The sequence below is a fragment of the Oncorhynchus kisutch genome, linkage group LG27 (genome assembly GCF_002021735.2).
Source record: "Oncorhynchus kisutch isolate 150728-3 linkage group LG27, Okis_V2, whole genome shotgun sequence".
Lineage (NCBI taxonomy): Eukaryota > Metazoa > Chordata > Actinopteri > Salmoniformes > Salmonidae > Oncorhynchus > Oncorhynchus kisutch.
In genome coordinates this window covers 6,772,502-6,794,663 of record NC_034200.2, presented here as the reverse complement: position 1 = coordinate 6,794,663, position 22,162 = coordinate 6,772,502, and the positions used below count along the sequence as shown (strand labels likewise).

The 22,162-nt window shown below is 41.0% G+C and overlaps 1 protein-coding gene across 1 annotated transcript in view; it reads left to right on the top strand.

Annotated features, from left to right (window-relative positions):
- The window catches only part of prkci (protein kinase C, iota), a 67,568-nt gene that overhangs the window by 26,485 nt on the left and 18,921 nt on the right, over positions 1 to 22,162 (top strand). Inside the window, exons 3-7 of the mRNA XM_031806819.1 lie at positions 4,634 to 4,723; positions 5,389 to 5,439; positions 5,566 to 5,651; positions 20,108 to 20,245; positions 20,441 to 20,504. Of these exons, the coding sequence (XP_031662679.1) occupies positions 4,634 to 4,723; positions 5,389 to 5,439; positions 5,566 to 5,651; positions 20,108 to 20,245; positions 20,441 to 20,504 (429 nt within the window). The remainder of the gene's footprint in view (positions 1 to 4,633; positions 4,724 to 5,388; positions 5,440 to 5,565; positions 5,652 to 20,107; positions 20,246 to 20,440; positions 20,505 to 22,162) is intronic.

Below are 22,162 nucleotides of genomic sequence, written 5' to 3'. Positions count from 1 at the left end.
GTTTACATACACTCAATTAGTATTTGTTAGCATTGCCTTTAAATTCTTTAACTTGGGTTAAACGTTTTGGGTAGCCTTCCACAAGCTTTCCACAATAAGTTGGGTGAATTTTGGCCCATTCCTCCTGACAGAGATGGTGTAACGGAGTCAGGTTTGTAGGCCTCCTTGCTTGCACACGCTGTTTTAGTTCTGCCCACACATTTTCTAGATCATGGCTTTGTGGTGGCCTCTCCAATACCCTGACTTTGTTGTCCTTAAGCCATTTTGCCACAATTTTGGAAGTATGTTTGGGGTCATTGTCCATTTGGAAGACCCTATTTGCGACCAAGCTTTTACTCCCTGACTGATGTCTTGAGATGTTGCTTCAAAGTATCCACATAATTTCCCTTCGTCGTAGTGCCATCTATTTTGTGAAGTGCACCAGTCCCTCATGCAGCTAAGCACCCCCACAACATGATGCTGCCACCCCTGTGCTTCACTGTTGGGATGATGTTCTTCGGTTTGCAAGCCTCCCCCTTTTTCCTCCAAAAGTAACAATGGTCATTATGGCCAAACAGTTCTATTTTTGTTTCATCAGACCAGAGGACATTTCTCTAAAAAGTACGATATTTGTCCCCGTGTGCAGTTGCAAACCGTAGTCTGGCTTTTTTATGGCGGTTTTGGAGCAGGGGCTTCTTCCTTGCTCAGCGGCCTTTCAGGTTATGTCAATATAGGACTTGTTTTACTGTGGATATAGATACTTTTGTACCGGTTTCCTCCAGCATCTTCACAAGGTCCTTAGCGGTTGTTCTGGGATTGATTTGCACTTTTCGCACCATAGTACGTTCATCTCTAGGAGACCGAACGCATCTCATTTCTGAGCGGTATGACAGCTGCGTGGTCTCATGGTGTTTATACTTGCATACTATTGTTTGTACAGATGAACGTGGTACCTTCAGCCATTTGGAAATTGGATGAACCAGACTTGTGGAGGTCTACAAAAAAAAATTCTGATGTCTTGGCTGATTTCTTTTGATTTTCCCATTTATGTCAAGCAAAGAAGCACTGAGTTTGAAAGTAGTCTTTGAAATACATCCACAGGTACACCTCCAATTGACTCAAATGATGTCAATTAGCCTATCAGAAGCTTCTGAAGCCATGATACTTTCTGTAATTTTCCAAGCTGTTTAAAGGCACAGTCAACTTAGTGTATGTAAACTTCTGACCCACTGGAATTGTGATACAGTGAATTATAAGTGAAATAATCTGTCTGTAAACAATTGTTGGAAGAATTACTTGTCATGCACAAAGTAGATGTCCTAACCGACTTGCCAAAATTAACTTGCCATTTGTTAACAAGAAATTTGTGGAGTGGTTGAAAAACTAGTTTTAATGACTTCAACCTAAGTGTATGTAAATTTCTGACTTCAACTGTACATACAGTATCAGTCAGATGTTTGGACACCTACTTTTCAAGGGTTTGTGTTTATTTTTGAAAACTATTTTCTGCTTTGTACATCAGACCAAAGGACAGATTTCCACTGGTCTAATGTCCATTGCTCATTTTTCTTGGCCCAATCAAGTCTCTTCTTATTGGTGTCCTTTAGTAGTGGTTTCTTTGCAGCAATTCGACCATGAAGGACTAATTTCACGCAGTTTCCTCTGAACAGTTGATGTTGAGATGTGTCTGTTACTTGCTCTGTCTAGCATTTATTTGGGGTGCAATTTGAGGCTGGTAACTCTAATGAACTTGTGCTCTGCAGCAGAGGTAACTCTGGGGCTTGCATTTCTGTTGCGGTCATGAGAGCCAGCTTCATCATAGCGCTTGATGGGTTTTGCGATTGCACTTGAAGAAACGTTCAAAGGTCTTAACATTTTCCGTATTGACTGACCATGTCTTAAAGTTGTAATCGACTTTAATTTCTCTTAGCTTTTTTTTGAGCTGTTCTTACCATAATATGGATTTGGTCTTTTAGCAAATACCCCCCCTTACCTTGTCACAACACAACTGATTGGCTCAATCGCATTAAGAAGAAAATGTATTCCACAAATCAACTTTTAACAAGGTACACCTGTTAATTGAAATGCATTCCAGGTGACTACCTCATGAAGCTGGTTTAGAGAATACCAAGACTGACAAGCTGTCATCAAATCAAATCAAATGTATTTATATAGCCCTTTGTACATCAGCTGATATCTCAAAGTGCTGTACAGAAACCCAGCCTAAAACCCCAAACAGCAAGCAATGCAGGTGTAGAAGCATGGTGGCTAGGAAAAACTCCCTAGAAAGGCCAAAACCTAGGAAGAAACCTAGAGAGGAACCAGGCTATGTGGGGTGGCCAGTCCTCTTCTGGCTGTGCTGGGTGGAGATTATAACAGAACATGTCCAAGATGTTCAAATGTTCATAAATGACCAGCATGGTCGTATAATAATAAGTCAGAACAGTTGAAACTGGAGCAGCAGCACGGTCAGATGGACTGGGGACAGCAAGGAGTCATCATGTCAGGTAGTCCTGGGGCATGGTCCTAGGGCTCAGGTCCTCCGAGAGAAAGAAAGAAAGAGAGAAGGAGAGAATTAGAGAGCGCACACTTAGATTCACACAGGACACCGAATAGGACAGGAGAAGTACTCCAGATATAACAAACTGACCCTAGCCCCCTGACACATAAACTACTGCAGCATAAATACTGGAGGCTGAGACAGGAGGGGTCAGGAGACACTGTTGCACCATCCGAGGACACCCCGGACAGGGCCAAACAGGAAGGATATAACCCCACCCACTCTGCCAAAGCACAGCCCCCACACCACTAGAGGGATATCTTCAACCACCAACTTACCATCCTGAGACAGGGCTGAGTATAGCCCACAAAGGCAAAGGGTGGCTACTTAAAGAATCTAAAATATGAAATAGTTTGAGTTAATGCTTTTTTTGTTTACTACATGATTCTGTGTTATTTTATAGTTTTGATGTATTCACTATCAATCTACAATATAGAAAATTGTACAAACAAAAACCCTGGAATGAGTAGTTGTCAACTTTTAACTGGTACACTGTATACTGTATGTACAGTATTTTAAATTTAACTAGGCCAGTCAGTTAAGATCAAATTCTTATTTACAATGATGGGCCAATTGTGTGCTGCCCTATGATTCTCCCAATCACGGCCGGTTGTGATACATTCATGATTGGAATCGAACCAGGATCTGTAGTGATGCCTCTAGCACTAAGATGAAGTGCCTTAGACCGCTGCGCCACTCGGGAGCCCAAAATTCAGACCCCTTGACCTTTTCCACATTTTGTTACGTTACACCCTTATTCTAAATTGGATTAAATAATGACAAAGCGAAAACAGGTTTAGAAATGTTTGCTTATTAACATAAGTGTTCTGAACCTGTGCTATGGGACTCGAAATTGAGCTCACGTGCATCCTGTTTACATTGATCATCCTTGATGTTTCTACAGCTTGATTGAAGTCCACCTGTGGTAAATTCAATTGATTGGATATGATTTGGAAAGGTACACACCTGTCTGTCAACTGTGGGACCTTATATAGACATGTCAGAGCAAAAACCAAGCCATGAGGTCGAGGGTATTGTCCATAGAGCTCCGAGACAGGATTGTGTCGAGGCACAGATCTGGGAAAGGGTACCAAAACATTTCTTTCAGCATTGAAGGTCCCCAAGAACAGTGGCCTCCATTATTCTTAAATGGAAGAAGTTTGGAACCACCAAGACTATTCCTAGAGCTGTCTGCCTGACCAAACTGAGTAATCAGGGGAGTAGGGCCTTGGTCAGGGAGGTGACCAAGAACCCAATGGTCATTCTGAGTTCTTCTGTGGAGATTGGAGAACCTTGCTGAAGGACAACTATCTCTGCAGCACTCCACCAATCAGGCCTTTATGGTAGAGTGGCCAGATAGTAGTAAAATGCACATGACAGCCCACTTGAAGTTTTCCAAAAGGCACCTAAAGGCTCAAACCATGAGAAACATGGTCTTAAGAAACCAATATTTAACCAAGACAACGCAGGAGTGGCTTCGGGACAATTGTCTGAATGTCCCTGAGGGGCCCAGCCAGAGACCGGACATGAACCCGATCGAACATCTCTGGAGAGACTTGAAAATAGCTATGCATTATGATATGCGAGAAAACAGTGCTAACTGTGCTAGGCTTTGTACCCCCTCACTATCTATCCAAATAGTCATGCATAGCTACTGTATCTAGCTAGCTGGCCCTGCCTCGGTATCGGGCTGGTCGTAAACGCTGTGTGTGTCACAGCACAGTTGATGACGTCAGGTTGTTGGACTCAGTGAAAGGTCAGGCTGCCCTAACTAATTAATGTATCACCACTCACCAGCCAGCCATACTTCAATAGCCTCGTCACAGTCTCTGAAAAACACACACTGTAACTGTTCATAATGAACTCAGCCAAGACTGAGCCGCTGCCTTAACAGAAGTCACACACATCCACATACACTCCCTCATAGGCGCCTTCTCTAAACTGGGAACAGCTAAATGTATCAGCTAAGAGATCTTGAGGAACGTGGTGGTGCTGAAGGATTACTGAACTCCACTATATGGGGAATTGTGTGTCAAATGTGAGATGCAGTTACTGTACTGACCGGTTGTGTTGCTGTGTCCACTGTCTTCCCAGGTGACCCGTGTACAGTATCGTCTCAGCTGGAGATGGAGGAAGCCCTGAGGCTCTATGAACTCAATAAAGACTCTGAACTCATCATCCATGGTAACATGACCTTCAGTTCTATTCAATAAACATTTATTTATACCCAAGGGGAAATCATTCCTTGACTGACAGTGCAGTGACAATGCAGACAACATAATACATACATTGGCTTTGCATTCAATTCAATAAGTTAAGTTTATCCTCTGCAGATACACATTAACCAACAGACAACTTGAGAACATTCACCTTCCATTACATTCAATTCAATGTATTAATTGAATAAATAAGAATGTTGGCTGCTGGGCTGACATTGCAGACAAGGATACAAGCAGACAACATAATGTAAACATAACAAACATGAATCTTTCTGTCTGCTACACTGATCCTATCCATCTGCTAGCGAGGCAAACATCAGGTAGCCTCTCGATAACCAGGATCTAGTCATGGGTTTACTGAGTAGCCTGTTCATGAGCGCGATTTGGTTGTCCTTAATCAACACCGGATAGAGGGGAGGGTGACCGGTTAAGAGCAAGGTGAAGGTCACAGTAGAGGAAGTGAGGGAGATGAGTTGGGGGAAGGGCACGGGGGGGGGGGGGGGGGGGGGGGGGGTTTAAGTCTGCTAGTTAATGATGGAGCATCCACCACTCACCTCTGGCACACGTACTTGTGTGATGTAGGGTCTGCAATGTTGTAGGCCTAAAGCTGTTATTTCCCTCTCCTCTCAGTGTTTCCTTGTGTCCCAGAGAAGCCTGGCATGCCATGTCCAGGAGAGGACAGTAAGTCTACAACTACTTGTCCCTTTTTCTCTTATATCCATATCACTGTTTTCTGAAGATGGGGAGTTTCTCTCTGACACACACACACATACTTTATCCTGTAACCCTTGTTTCTTGCTCCTCCAGAGTCTATATATCGTCGTGGGGCGAGACGCTGGAGGAAGCTCTACTACGCCAGTGGCCATGCCTTCCAGGCAAAACGCTTCAACAGGGTGAGCTACCTTTCTATCCATCTCTTTCTCTATGTTCCACTCTTCGTTCCTCTTTGTCTCGATCTCCCCCCCCCCCTCTCTCTCTCTCTATATATATATACATATATATATATATATATATATATATATATATATATATATATATATATATACATATATATATATATATATATATATATATATATATATATATACATATATATATATATATATATATACATATATATATACATAGGCTGTAGGCCTAAGTGTCCTGTTTCCTGTAGCTGTTTTAGCTTAACTTACTTATTGGCATCAAGGCCTACATCATTGATTGATTTACTGTATAATCATTCATTCCTTTGTGTGATCATTACACAGGATGCAAGTCATCCATGTCTTTAAATGCAGCCAAGCATTTTAGTTATAAAACAAAATAACAAAGGGAGCCTTGAATAATTAAACAATGAGTAAACCGCAACATGTCGGCTAAAGTGATTTAATTCATGAATGCATTTGACCTCGTGGCTGCAAGGAGCCAAGGTAAGTTGCCAACTAGCATTAAACTTATCTTATCAAAAACAATCAATCCTCACATAATCACTAGTTAACTACACATGGTTGATGATATTACTAGCTTGTTCTGCGTTGCATATAATCAATGCGGTGCCTGTTAATTCGAATCACAGCCTACTTCAACTTCGCCAAACGGGTGATGATTTAACAAAAGCACATTCTCGAAGAAATTATGCAATAATGTACCTAACCATAGGTTAGGAGAGTTCAATTCCTTCAACCTCATGGCTTGGTTTTTGCTCTGACATGCACCGTCAACTGTGGGACCTCATAGACAGGTGTTTGCCTTCCCAAATCATCACGAATCAATTGAATTTACCCCAGGGTCTGATTACTTAGGTAAATAAGGTATTTCAGTTTTTAAAAAAATTATACATTTGCAGAAATTTCTAAACCTATATTCTATTTGTCATTATGGGGTATTGTGTGTAGATTGAGAAATAATTTAGTCAAAAACATGTATTATTATTTGATTAGATTTTTTTTTAAACCTTTGTTTAACTAGGCAAGTCAGTTGAACAATTTCCTATTTATAATGACGGCCTAGCCCGGCCAAACCCAGATGACGCTGGGCCAATTGTGCGCCGCCCGATGGGACTCCCAATCACAGCCGGATGTTATTATTCAGGCTGTAACGTAACAAATTGTGGAAAAAGTTAAGGGGTCTGAATATTTTCCCAAATGCATTGTATGAGATTGATATTTTTTTGTTAATTATTATTGTATTTGTTGTGCTGTTTATACTGTCAGAAATGTAGCTTCATTAAATTGATCAATATTATGGTGTTTCTATTCCAAGAAAAAATGCATTTTACAGTAGCCTATGTTGGTCTCGGGCTTCCGTTATGAAAATATGGTACTGTGCAACGTGATCGGTCGGGAGTAGGCCTAGGTTACTAAGTGACTGCGAGTGAAGAGCAAAATAATCTGAATATTTCCACACCCTAATTGTAGGCTAACCAATACCCAAACAGAGATTCAGTGGCAAGAAACATCTGATTTATGAAGACAAGTCTCCATGCTTGCTTCAAATCCTATTATAACAATTGGTTGACTTTGGGTGTTTCAGTAAGCAACAATTTTATGGCTGCAGTTGCATTAGCCCACTTTATTCCAATATTTCTGTCATTCAGTGAAATTTATTCCCATAGTAATTTGTTATGGATCCATCCAGATGTGGTTAGAAAACAGTGCATGTGGTGGGCTATGCAGAGAGATTGGTGAAGTGACATGTCTTGCAAAGGTCTGTTAAAGTCCCTAAACTCAGCAAGAGTCTATTGTCCTGCTGATAGCCCATCAATGGTGGATGGATTCTTTTGTACTCCAATTTATTGGAAAGGCTGCTTAAACATTCACACCTGGCCCCACAGCTTTGTTGCGTCCTCTTTCACTCCATTCGCCGCTTGGCAATGGCTAAATGTTTCTTTCTGTTATCTATTTGGTAACATTTTACAAGTAAATGTAATCAACAAAACCTATATTGAATAGCTCAGGCCTTGAAGATATGTGAAACTTTTTTTTTTGTTTGTTTGTTTTAGTGACAAAGGCTTTATGGCTAAGCCATCAATTTATTTAATTTAGCAGACATCACTTGCGTAGTCAACACATACAGTACCAGTCAAAAGTTAGGACACGCCTACTCATTCCAAGGTTTTATTTTTACTGTTTCCTACATTGTAGAATAATAGTGAAGACATCAAAACTATGAAATAACACATAGGGAGTGACACACCAAAAAACTTTTAAACAAATCAAAAAAACATTGCCTTGATGCCAGCTTTGCACACTCTTGGCATTCTCTCAACCAGCCTGTCACCTGGAATGCATTTCAATTCACCGGTTTGCCTTGTTAAACATTTATTTCTGGAATTTCATTCTTCAATATGTTTGAGCCAATCAGTTGTGTTGTGACAAGGTAGGTTGGTATACAAAAGAGAGCTCTATTTGGTAAAAGACAAAGTCCATATTATGACAAGAACAGCTCAAATAAGCAAAGAGAAACAACAGTCCGTCATTACTTTAAGACATGGTCAGTACATCCGGAAAATGTCAAGAACTTTGAATGTTTCTTCAACTACAGTCGCAAAAACCATCAAACGCTATGATGAAGCTGGCTCTGAGGACCGCCACAGGAAAGGAAGACCCAGAATTAAAAATATTTATATATATATTTTTTAATTATTTAACCAGGTAAAACCCATTGAGGTTGTTAACCTATTTTGCGAGGGTGACTTGGTAAGAAGGCAAAACAGGGAAAATAGCAGCGTGTCCATAAAACATTACAGAAAAATACAGAATACACACAAAAGACAGTGTCACAAGTTAGATACAATTGAAAATTAGAAACAACTGCAGTTTTCACAAACAGTGTGGTCTTAAAAACAGGCAAAGACACGAACTCCCCTAACTTTAAAATCTTCTGAAGCATGTTCCAGGGTGAAGGGGCGTTATGGGAAAAATATTGTTTCCCCATCTCAGTTCTAGCCTTAGGAACAGACGAGGACAGCAGCGACTGAACGAAGACTGTATTGAGTGACTGATCTGGTCAGTAAAGAACAGAGATACAAAGGGAGTTGTCCCATCAATGCTTTGTACACAAGTGTACCAGTGCTTTAGCCTCCTGGTGGAGAGAGAAGTCCATTGCACCATAGCATGCAAATCACAGTGATGGGTCAGTGATATAGCGTTTGTAATAAATCTTAAAGCAACATGATACACTGTGTCCTGAGTTTAAGGTACTTGCTGAGGCCTGCATATAGACAATATCACTATAATCCAGCACTTATTTATAAAAAATATATGTTTTTGTTGCTTTGAACAATATATTTTCTGACTAACATTGAAAAGCAAGATTTGTTCCTGTAATAGAAATCCAATTTCAACCTCAGTTTCTTGGTCACGGTATCAATGTACTGTTTAAAATTCAACTTCTCATCTAACCAAATCCTAAGATACTTATAGGTGGTAACCCTATCAATTTGCTGGCCTGTTATAGTTCAAATCTGCAATTGACTCATCTGCTAACTTTCAGGGAAGAGAACCATAAACTTTGTTTTCCTTTTTCATTAAGCACAAGTTTCAATTGGAAAAGCTGCCTTTGAATAACATCAAAGGCTAACTGTAAGTCCTGAAAAGGCTCAATATTTGACATGCTAGAATTAATGTGTCATCAGCATACAAATGGAGGTTTGCAGAGTCAACAGTCTTCCCTATATCATTTATATACAGTTTAAAAAGGATCAGACCTAAAATTGAGTCCTGGGGAACTCCTTTTGTAAGCCTTAACTCAGATTTCATACCCTTCTGTGCTACACACTGTGTTCTGTCAGAAAGGTAGTTTTGGAACCAATCCTATGCATCAACACTTAAACCAACCTTTTTCAACAGTGTCGAAGGCCTTCGATACCTCAATAAAAAGTGAGAAACAGTGATTTTTCTTGTCCTGCGCATCTAGAATGTCACCTACAACCTTACTTTCAGCAGTAATTGTACTATGCTTGGCTCTAAAACCTGACTGGAATTGAGATATAACTGAGTTATTATAAAGAAAGTCTTTCAACTGAGTTCACCAGGTTTTCCAAAACTTTTGCCAGTGCAGACAGTTTAGATATGGGACGATAATTATGCAACAAGGACGGATCTCCACCTTTTATGTATAGGCTACTTTCCAGACTTTTGGAATGGTATTATTCACCAATGAAAGATTTTAATACATGAGTGAGAGGGGCAGCAATGATCTCTGCACCAATTTTTGTTTAAATAAAGGTTTAATTCATCTGGGCCAGCTGCTTTCTTAATAGCAATAGATTTGAGTTCCTTTACAACTTCTGAAAGCTCAATCTCGGTCAAATGAAATAAATGACCCGTAGGCCGGCATGTGGCAGTTTCATTCACAGCCTCATTTGAGATGTTTGGAAGGAGTTCATCAAATAAAGGCCCGGCTTGAGTAAAATGCTCAATAAACATGTCAAGCAGTTTATTCTTGTCAGTGATATTCATTGAATTTGAGGTCAATTTCAGTGGAAGACCAGAGGAGTTTGAGGTTTGCCTTGGTAGATTCGTAATAGAAGCTAAATTTGCATTTCCGTATTAACAATGCCCACTTATTTCTCAGTGCCCTGAATAACTGCCGTTCAGTCTGGGAATTACCCTTTCTGGCTTTGGCCCACTGTGTATTTAGTTTATTGATCCAATCAGATAATTTCCCTGTAAAGCAGGGATTGTCTCTACCTCTTCCCCGGTACTCGAGAGGGGCGTGTTCATCACAGATAGTAGAAAACACAATGAGAATGCCTCTTCGATATATGGAATAAGTACAATCCTATCCCAGTTGCATGCAGAAAGTTAATGCAGGAATGCCTGCTCACAGAACTGCGTAAAATTTAGTTTGACTCAGAACCGAGAGGGCACTTTGGGGATTTTGGTGTCTCTAATGCAAGCAACTGCACAATGATCACTTAAACCATTAGCGAAAATCCCAACGGCCGTGTATATATGCAGATTGTTTGTTAGAATAACGTCAATATGTGTTGACTTAGAAATGTCTTTGGGATTGAGTCTTGTAACCGCATTTATAATTTGAGTGAAATGTCATGTATTGCACAGTCCTTTCATGACCTCCGAGTTTGGAGATAACCAATCCCAGTTTAAATCGCCCATGAGGACCATTTAATTTTTCCCCCAACCACGCATCAGTTCAGCCAGAGAATCCAGGTATTCTACTTTTGCAGTTGGAGGTCTATAACATCCTATCAAATCTAAGTTTACAGCTTTTGATAACTGCAGCTTCAATGCTAAAAACTCACTTGGTTTAGATAAAGACTTTAGTTCACTAACCACATATGTCTTTAATATAGATGGCTATACCTCCCCCTTACTTTGTTGGTCACATCGATAAACATAACTATCCAAGCCTTTAGACTGATATAGATTTCTTAAGCCAGGCCTCGGACAGTACTAAGACATCTGGGTCAGCAGTGTGAACCCAGACTTTTATCATGTCCAATTTCGGCATCAAACTCCTCACATTTAATATGCATCAGTCCCAACCCTGATCTAGTTTTAAAGTCATTTGGAGTGGGAAGTTCATCCGTAGCCAATGGGCCTGGGTTTGGGTGAATGTTTCCTGACACCAAAAGCAGAAGAATAATTAAACACCTTGATTTGTTATTTCCTAAAATCACTCTGCACTTAGATGATTCAAAATAATCCAAACTAGAGTCATCTGATTACAACACAGTTTTTAGCCAGACCAAACCCTGTAGATTAAAGTTTTATGTGAATGTCACAGTAGGAGTCAAATGGTAACACAATGGGATCCCTCTGAAAGACTACAGCTGCTATACCATCAGTCAAAGTAGGGTTTAGCAGTATCTCTGGGTCAGGGAGATTGCATAGTCTAAATGATCAGAAACAATTAACCATAACCCATGTAGGCATGTAAAACCAGTTGTACAAAAATACCCCTTTTAACTACTGAACAGTTCACTAAACAAAAAGAAAAGAAAATGTAAATATACTGAGTACATTTTTTTTAAACCTTAAATTCCCCTAAAATTCTTCAGCTGTAGCCTACAGGTCTAGTAGAGTTAGAAAGCAAGTGTGTGCCCGAGCGTTATTGCAGCCGTTCAACAGCCGCTAATAACCTGACCGTCTGAGTATCCAAGGCTAGTCGGACCATCGTGTCTAGACCGTCAGTCACAGCACAGATGTATCCTCTCTCGGCTTTCAGGTAGGGCACCACACCGGCTTCATCTCCTTGTTTAGAAACCAGCAGATGTCAATTTCACTTTTTAATTGCTTTGATCCTGTAGGATTTTAGATTTTTCCTGTTGTTTAATTACAACTCTCACAGCCTATAACGGTTTTGCTAAGTAATAAAAACTTGTAACACTTGAAACAAACAGTGTGACACAACAAGCTCAGCAAAACTGCCCTGCCACAATCTTGATGAAATTAAGCACATTAATCTGCTTTAACCTCTGCAGCAGAGGTTAAGTCAATTCAAGTTACCAGCCTCAGAAATCCGCAATTAATGGCACCTCAGATTCCAACCCAAATAAATGCTTCACAGAGTTCAAGTAACAGACACTTCTCAACATCAACTGTTTAGCGGAGACTGCGTAAATCAGGCCCTCAATGTAGAATTTCTGCAAAGAAACCACTACTAAAGGACACCAATAATAAGAAGAGACTTGCTTGGGCCAAGAAACACGAGCAATGGACATTAGACCTGTGGAAAATTTGTCCATTGGTCTGCGGTCCAAATTTCCTGGCTTTCATTCAAAATAAGTTATATTATAATTCAGGGTTAAAGACACATTCTTTCTGATTGTCTTTAGCATGCAATCTCCTCTCGCTACAGCTAATTTTGTTTGAACTATGTGGATTATAATGTATATATTTGTATAGGTTCATGCATTTTTTGTGAGGGCAAATCTGGTCTGTGATATTGCGTTAGAAATGTACAACTTTAGAGTACTTAAGCCTCATACATGGGACTCAACTCTGACAGCATCTATCGGTAGTCTAAACTGTGGCACAAATTGAGGGATTTTTTTTTACACCTAGCTGAGCTATTGTATATTAATGGAGGTGTGAATGTTTCAGTCAGTCTCTCTCCTATCGACTAAAGTCCTGCATCAGGCATAAAAAATCAGGTGGTCCCAGAGTTGAGCGAGAACTTGGGTAAATACAATGGCTCAATTACACTGGATATGTGGACTGACAATGTTCTGAAAAAAATAGGATACTTAAGGCCAGCTATTGCGAAAGAGTATATGTGGATCTTGTTGATGTCCTCTATCGCCTCGAAGCTTACTGTCCACCTGGTAATTGTGAGGTTCCAAAGGATAAGGCGTCACCTTCAGATGGATGTGTGATTTCAGAGAGAAGCCAGCTGTGAGCCTGGGACCAGACACGGTGGATAAAGAGTCACCTTCAGATGGATGTGTGGTTTCAGAGAGAAGCCAGCTGTCAGCCTGGGACCAGACATGGTGGATAAAGAGTCACCTTCAGATGGATGTGTGGTTTCAGAGAGAAGCCAGCTGTGAGCCTGGGACCAGACACGGTGGATAAAGAGTCACCTTCAGATGGATGTGTGGTTTCAGAGAGAAGCCAGCTGTGAGCCTGGGACCAGGCAGGGGGGATAAAGACTCACCTTCAGATGGATGTGTGGTCTCAGAGAGAAACCAGCTGTGAGCCTGGGACCAGGCAGGGGGGATAAAGACTCACCTTCAGATGGATGTGTGGTTTCAGAGAGAAGCCAGCTGTCAGCCTGGGACCAGGCACGGTGGATAAAGACTCACCTTCAGATGGATGTGTGGTTTCAGAGAGAAGCCAGCTGTCAGCCTGGGACCAGGCACGGTGGATAAAGACTCACCTTCAGATGGATGTGTGGTTTCAGAGAGAAGCCAGCTGTCAGCCTGGGACCAGGCACGGTGGATAAAGACTCACCTTCAGATGGATGTGTGGTTTCAGAGAGAAGCCAGCTGTCAGCCTGGGACCAGGCACGGTGGATAAAGAGTCACCTTCAGATGGATGTGTGATTTCATAGAGAAGCCAGCTGTGAGCCTGGGACCAGACAGGGGGGATAAAGACTCACCTTCAGATGGATGTGTGGTTTCAGAGAGAAACCAGCTGTGAGCCTGGGACCAGGCAGGGGGGATAAAGACTCACCTTCAGATGGATGTGTGGTTTCAGAGAGAAGCCAGCTGTGAGCCTGGGACCAGGCACGGTGGATAAAGAGTCACCTTCAGATGGATGTGTGGTTTCAGAGAGAAGCCAGCTGTGAGCCTGGGACCAGACACGGTGGATAAAGAGTCACCTTCAGCCTGGGACCAGTGGATGGCATCCTTTTCCCACACAGCAATTTGAAGAAATCCAGTGATAAATGGACTGTTTTTGAAGTTATTGTTTTAGTATATTTATTGTATAATATTTAAGGCTTTTTAAAGGGATTTGAGTTGTTAGTGTGCCGCATTTCATTGTGATTTAAAATCTATTCTTGATTCATAGCGTGGTTTCTTTTTTAGCCAAATGAATTAATGCAGGAAAAGAGCAATAATAGCCTACTGTCTGGAGTCATAAAAACAATTGGGCAAAATAAATGATTATTGTTGGGTAACGGATTGACTCACAGAACTCATTAAGAGGCTGTTTCTATCATCAATATAATCATTCATTCAGAAGTTTAAACCCATAGGTTTTTAGGCCTGCAGTACATTTAAATTAGATTTACCAGGTACATTTTTCATTAGGTTATAATAATCCATGCCTTCTGGGAATGTTATGGCGTCCAAAAGTTACGGGGGAAGTTAGAAATTATTACAATGGAAATTAACTTTGAATCCTTCTGCATATTTCAAGACATGGTATATAAGGGTGCAGTGAGATACCCTATGGGTTATAGATGATACTTTTCTCATTAATCATCTTGAAAAAATGTATTCTTAAACTTAAAATCAACCAATGTCAGCCTTTTAAATGCTTTATTATCCAATTGTTGAAAGTGTGTGTGGGAGACGTAGAGAAACAAAATGGTGCGGTTTGAGGCCATGTGGTAGAAAGTGATGAGGGCGCTGGAGATGGTGTGAGCAGGTGGGTCTGGGCAGGTGTGATGTAAAGAAACTTCCTCTCACTGTCAACTGCTTTTATTTTCAGCAAACTTAACATGTGTAAATATTTGTATGAACATAAATTTCAACAACTGAGACATAAACTGAATAAGTTCCACAGACGTGATGAATAGAAATTGATTAATGTGTCACTGAACGAAGGGGAGGGGAGGGGGGTCAAAATCTAAAGTAACAGTTAGTATCTGGTGTGGCTACCAGCTGCATTAACTACTGCAGTGCATCTCCTCCTCATGGACTGCACCAGATTTGCCAGTTCTTGCAGTGAGATGTTACCCCACTCTTCCACCAAGGCACCTGCAAGTTCCCGGACATTTCTGTGGGGAATGGCCCTAGCCCTCACCCGCCGATCCAACAGGTCCCAGAGGTGCTCAATGGGATTGAGAGCTGGGCTCTTCACTGGCCATGGCAGGACACTGACATTCCTGTCTTGCAGGAAATCACACACAGAACGAGCAGTATGGCTGGTGGCATTGCCATGCTGGAGGGTCATGTCAGAATGAGCCTGCAGGAAGGTTACCACATGAGGGAGGAGGTTGTCTTCCCTCTAACGCATAGTGTTGAGGTTGCCTGCAATGACAACAAGCTCAGTCCGATGAGGCTGTTACATACCACCCCAGACCATGACGGACCCTCCACCTCCAAATTGATCCCGCTCCAGAGTACAGGCCTCGGTGTAATGCTCATTCCTTCGACGATAAACGCAAATCCGACCATCAGCCCTGGTGAGACAACTAGAGGTCGACTGATTAATCGGAATGGCCGATTTCAAGTTTTCATAACAATCGGAAATTGGTAATTTCGGACGCCGATTTTGCCAATAAAAAATAAATACAAATATTTTTTTATTTTTACGCCTTTTATTTAATCTTTATTTAACTAGGCAAGTCAGTTAAGAACACATCCTTATTTTCAATTAAGGCCTAGGAACTGTGGGTTAACCTGTCCCCCCGCAACAGCCAGTGAAAGTGCAGGGCACCAAGTTCAAAACAACAAAAATCTCATAATTACATTTCCTCAAGCATACAAGTATTTTACACCATTTTTAAAGATACAATTCTCGTTAATCCAGCCACAGTGTCTGATTTCAAAAAGGATTTACAGTGAAAGCACCACAAACAATTATGTTAGGTCACCACCAAGCCACAGAAAAACACAGCCATTTTTCCAGCCAAAGAGAGGAGTCACAAAAAGCAGAAATAGAGATACAATTAATCACTAACCTTTGATGATCATCAGCTGACACTCATAGGACATCATGTTACACAATACATGTATGTTTTGTTTGCTAAAGTTCATATTTATATTTTAAATATTCACTTACCTTTGATTATCTTCATCAGAATGCACTCCCAGGAATCGCAGTCCCACCATAAATGTTTGATTTGTTTGATAATGTCCATCAGTTATGTCCAAATCTTATTTTGTTAGGGCGTTTGGAAAACGAATCCAAAAGCGCGTTCAAGTCGCGGCCGAACGTCGGACGAAAAGTTCAAAAAGTTCCGTTACAGTCTGTAGGATGTTTTTAACATAAAACTTCCTTAATGTTCCAACCGGACAATTCCTTTGTCTGTACAAATGAAGTGGAACGTAGCTGCCTTTCACGTGAGCGTGCCAGACCCGAGGCTATGGCACTCTGCCAGACCACTCACTCAAAGAGCCCTTATGAGCCCCTCCTTTAGACTAGAATCCTCAAACAGGTTCTAAATACTGTTGACATCTAGTGGAAGCCTTGGGAAGTGAAACATAACTAATATCACCCTGTATCTTCAATGGGGGCGGAGTTGAAAAACTACAAACCTCATATTTCCCACTTCCTGGTTGGATCTTTTCTCAGGTTTTTGCCTTCCATATGAGTTCTGTTATACTTACATACATCATTCAAACAGTTTTAGAAACTTCAGAGTATTTTCTATCCAATAATAATAATAATATGCATATATTAGCATTTGGGACAGAGTAGGAGGCAGTTCACTCTGGGCACGCTATTCATCCAAAAGTGAAAATGCTGCCCCCTATCCCAAAAAGTTTAACTGCCTTGTGGAGGGGCAGAACGACAGATTTTTACCTTGTCAGCTCAGTGATCCAATCTAGTCCAACGCTCTCACCACCTGCCTCACGAGGAGCCCGCCTGTTAAGCGAATGCAGTAAGAAGCCAAGGTAAGTTGCTAGCTAGCATTAAACTTAATCAATCATAATCACTAGTTATAACTACACATGGTTGATGATCTTACTAGTTTATCTAGCGTGTCCTGCGTTGCATATAGTCGATGCAGTGCGCATTCGCAAAAAAGGACTGTCGTTGCTCCAACGTGTACCTAACCATAAACACCAATGCCTGCATTTTAAACCTGCATATTTAGCTACATGAAATCCAGGTTAGCAGGCAATATTAACCAGGTGAAATTGTCACTTCTCTTGCGTTCATTGCACGCAGAGTCAGGGTATATGCAACAGTTTGGGCCGCCTGGCTCATTGCGAACTAATTTGCCAGAATTTTCCGTAATTATGACATAACATTGAAGGTTGTGCAATGTAACAGGAATATTTAGACTGATGGATGCCACCCGTTAGATAAAAACTGGAACGGTTACGTATTTCACTGAAAGAATAAATGTCTTGTTTACGAGATGATAGTTTCCAGATTCGACCATATTAATGACCTCGCATTTCTGTGTGATGTTATAATTAAGTCTATGATTTGATAGAGCAGTCTGACTGAGCGATGGTAGGCACCAGCAGGCTCATAAGCATTAATTCAAACAGCACTTTGATGTGTTTTGCCAGCAGCACTGCTGTTTATGACTTCAAGCCTATCAACTCCCGAGATTAGGCTGGTGTAACGATGTGAAATGGCTAGCTAGTTAGCGGGGTGCGCGCTAATAGCGTTTCAAACATCACTCGCTCTGAGACTTGGAGTAGTTATTCCCCTTGCTCTGCATGGGTAACGCTGCTTCGAGGGTTGCTGTTGTCGTTGTGTTCCTGGTTCGAGCCCAGGTAGGAGCGAGGAGAGGTATGGAAGCTGTACTGTTACACTGGTAATACTAAAGTGCCTATAAGAACATCCTATAGTCAAAGGTATATGAAATACAAATGGTATAGAGAGAAATAGTCCTATAATTCCTATAATAACTACAACCTAAAACTTCTTACCTGGGAATATTGAAGACTCATGTTAAAAGGAACCACCAGCTTTCATATATTCTCATGTTCTGAGCAAGGAACTTAAACGTTAGCTTTCTTACATGGGACATATTGCACTTTTACTTTCTTCTCCAACACTTTGTGTTTGCATTATTTAATCCAATTCATTATTTATTTGAGGCTAAATTGATTTTATTGATGTATTATATTAAGTTAAAATAAGTGTTTATTCAGTAATGTTGTAATTGTCATTATTACAAATAAATGTAAAACAATCGTCCGATTTAATCTGCATCGGCTTTTTTTTGTCCTCCAATAATCGGTATTGGTATCGGCGTTGAGAAATCATAATCGGTCGACCTCTAGACAAAATCCTGACTCGTCAGTGAAGAGCACTTTTTGCCAGTCCTGTCTGGTCCAGCGACGGTGGCTTTGTGCCCATAGGCGAAGTTGTTGCCGGCGATGTCTGATGAGGACCTGCCTTACAACAGGCCTACAAGCCCTCAGTCCAGCCTCTCTCAGCCTATTGCGGACAGTCTGAGCACTGATGAAGGGATTGTGCGTTCCTGGTGTAATTCGGGCGGTTGTTGCCATCCTGTACCTGTCCTGCAGGTGTGATGTTTGGATGTACCGATCCCGTGCAGATGTTACACGTGGTCCGCCACTGCGAGGACGATCAGCTGTCCGTCCTGTATCCCTGTAGCGCTGTCTTAGGCATCTCACAGTACGGACATTACAATTTATTGCCCTGGCCACATTTTCAGTCCTCATGCCTCCTTGCAGCATGCCTAAGTCACTTTCACGCAGATGAGCAGGGACCCTGGGCATCTTTCTTTTGGTGTTTTTCAGAGTCAGTAGAAAGGCCTCTTTAGTGTCGTAAGTTTTAATAACTGTGACTTTAATTGCCTACCGTAAGCTGTTAGTTTCTTAACGACCGTTCCATAGGTGCATGTTCATTAATTGTTTATGGTTGAACAAGCATGGGAAACCATGTTTAAACCATTTACAATGAAGATCTGTGAAGTTATTTAGATTTTTTACAAATTATCTTTGAAAGACATGGTCCTGAAAAAGGGACGTTTCATTTTTAGTTGTCATCCTTCTGTGTTTTGTGTTGTCTAAAAATATAAAATTAAATCTGAAATAATTTAATATGTAAAAATGACAAGCCTGCAACGCATCTGATTATTCATTATGAATAGGATTTATTTGATGTAGTTTACGTGCTTCATTGTAACCGCAATCTCACAAATTATTGAACACATACATGAGCAGATTAACTTAGTCTTTAATAAATACATGTTTTGACCATCAGAAAGAATGTTATTTATTTTGATCAAAAGCATCAAATGAGTGAGTCACTCAGCTGTATGCTGACATATATGGCTTTATGCTGCGAAATAACCTCCTAAATATACCAAGCCTAAATTAATATATTCAATTGCCTAAATAAACTAGTACATTTCATAAATTCATGAAGTATCTCAGGTCTTGAAAATATGGGCCACCATTTTCTCCTCGCTGGACTCTCATTAAGTTTCTTCTTCACATCAGCAAAGAAGGACTCAGAAACTCACTTTATATAGAGGGGCTATCCCTCTTTCACACTGTGGTAAATAATGCCTGTTTGCTATTTAGAATTATATCTGTTTTTAGAGGGAGAGAAATCTATTTCTCTGCCTATTTTTAGAAAATTGTCGGTCTACATGTCAAGTGTAATTGCGCAATTGTATTTACCCATGTTCTCTCTCAACTTCGGGACCACCTGCCAGGTCATTTTTTGTTTTTACCTGATACAGGACTCGAGTGCCAAAGAAGAGAGACTCTGACTTAAACATTCACACCTCTATTCATTTATGAAAAGATCATCAATTTGTGCCACAGTTTAGACTACCGATAGATCAGCATTCTAACTCCCCCTTGTGATAGTGTGGTGCAATGATGCAAGTTACCACAATCTGACACAAATGGTCATAGGCTCTAAACCTTTGAGGAACTACTGTATATTCTGAAAATACCTCTTCCTTCACTTCTTTCTCATTCTTCCTCTTTCTCTTCGTCTCTGTTAACCTCTATCCCTCTGTCTCTTTTTCTCTCTAAAGGTTTGTTTTCTTTGTCTTCCAGAGAGCTCACTGCGCCATCTGCACAGACCGTATCTGGGGTCTGGGGAGACAGGGTTACAAATGCATCAACTGCAAATTGCTGGTGCACAAGAAGTGTCACAAACTGGTCACCGTGGAGTGTGGCCGACAGATGATACAGGTGAGGAACAGGGAGCGGTTAGTGCCGTCTCTTATACTTAGTGCCCAGAGTTTTACCTTGGTCTTTTCATGTGACCTGTCCCGGAAAACTCTGGGCCCTACACATATTGTATTTTCATTAAGAAAGGACTGAGACACTATTTCTCAACGTGTCCTCTTACACACTCTCTCGCTCTTCATCTCGCTCTCTTTCTAGGAGCCTATCATGGGGCCTGATAGAGGGGCCTCCATCACTCCATTAGACCAATCAGAACAGCCAGGTAACACATACGCGCACACACACACACTTCCTTTTTAAGGAAAGCTAGCCCTGGTGGGTTAAGATTGTTTATGATGATCTATCAGACATTTTGAAGCAATGAATTGTTTCTTTAGACCTTGTCCCTAGACCTGAGTCACTAAGCTGGATCCAGTAGGACTAAGACAGCCTTAAGTCAAGCTCAAGCTTCAAGCTTCAATGCCATACAACTCTCCTTCCGTGGCCTCCAATTGCTCTTAAATACAAGTAAAACTAAATGCATGCTCTTCAACCGATCGCTACCTGCACCTACCCGCCTGTCCAACATCACTACTCTGGACGGCTCTGACTTAGAATACGTGGACAACTACAAATACTTAGGTGTCTGGTTAGACTGTAAACTCTCCTTCCAGACCCATATCAAACATCTCCAATCCAAAGTTAAATCTAGAATTGGCTTCCTATTTCGCAACAAAGCATCCTTCACTCATGCTGCCAAACATACCCTTGTAAAACTGACCATCCTACCAATCCTCGACTTTGGCGATGTCATTTACAAAATAGCCTCCAATACCCTACTCAACAAATTGGATGCAGTCTATCACAGTGCAATCCGTTTTATCACCAAAGCCCCATATACTACCCACCATTGCGACCTGTACGCTCTCGTTGGCTGGCCCTCGCTTCATACTCGTCGCCAAACCCACTGGCTCCATGTCATCTACAAGACCCTGCTAGGTAAAGTCCCCCCTTATCTCAGCTCGCTGGTCACCATAGCATCTCCCACCTGTAGCACACGCTCCAGCAGGTATATCTCTCTAGTCACCCCCAAAACCAATTCTTTCTTTGGCCGCCTCTCCTTCCAGTTCTCTGCTGCCAATGACTGGAACGAACTACAAAAATCTCTGAAACTGGAAACACTTATCTCCCTCACTAGCTTTAAGCACCAACTGTCAGAGCAGCTCACAGATTACTGCACCTGTACATAGCCCACCTATAATTTAGCCCAAACAACTACCTCTTTCCCAACTGTATTTAATTTTAATTTATTTATTTATTTTGCTCCTTTGCACCCCATTATTTTTTATTTCTACTTTGCACATTCTTCCATTGCAAAACTACCATTCCAGTATTTTACTTGCTATATTGTATTTACTTTGCCATCATGGCCTTTTTTTGCCTTTACCTCCCTTCTCACCTCATTTGCTCACATTGTATATAGACTTGTTTATACTGCATTATTGACTGTATGTTTGTTTTTACTCCATGTGTAACTCTGTGTCGTTTTATCTGTCGAACTGCTTTGCTTTATCTTGGCCAGGTCGCAATTGTAAATGAGAACTTGTTCTCAACTTGCCTACCTGGTTAAATAAAGGTAAAATAAAAAATAAATAAAATAAAGTCCTGTCAGGTGCTCTACTGGTGGCTGACTGAATTAGAACGTTTAAAGGAGAAGTCCCAATTGATTCCATAGCTTGAAACTAGTTCAGTGTAGTTTGCCATCTCCCCCTCTCTCTCCCTGTACTAAAACGGCTGCAAAAAACAGATCATGTGACTAGAAATTTCACTTTATTTTCTCTTCAAACTTCAAAACACTCTCCTGCAACCTGCCTCACATATTAAAAAAAATAAAAAAAATGTAAAAGTATTATTTACCTCAAATCTGAAATCCCCAATAGA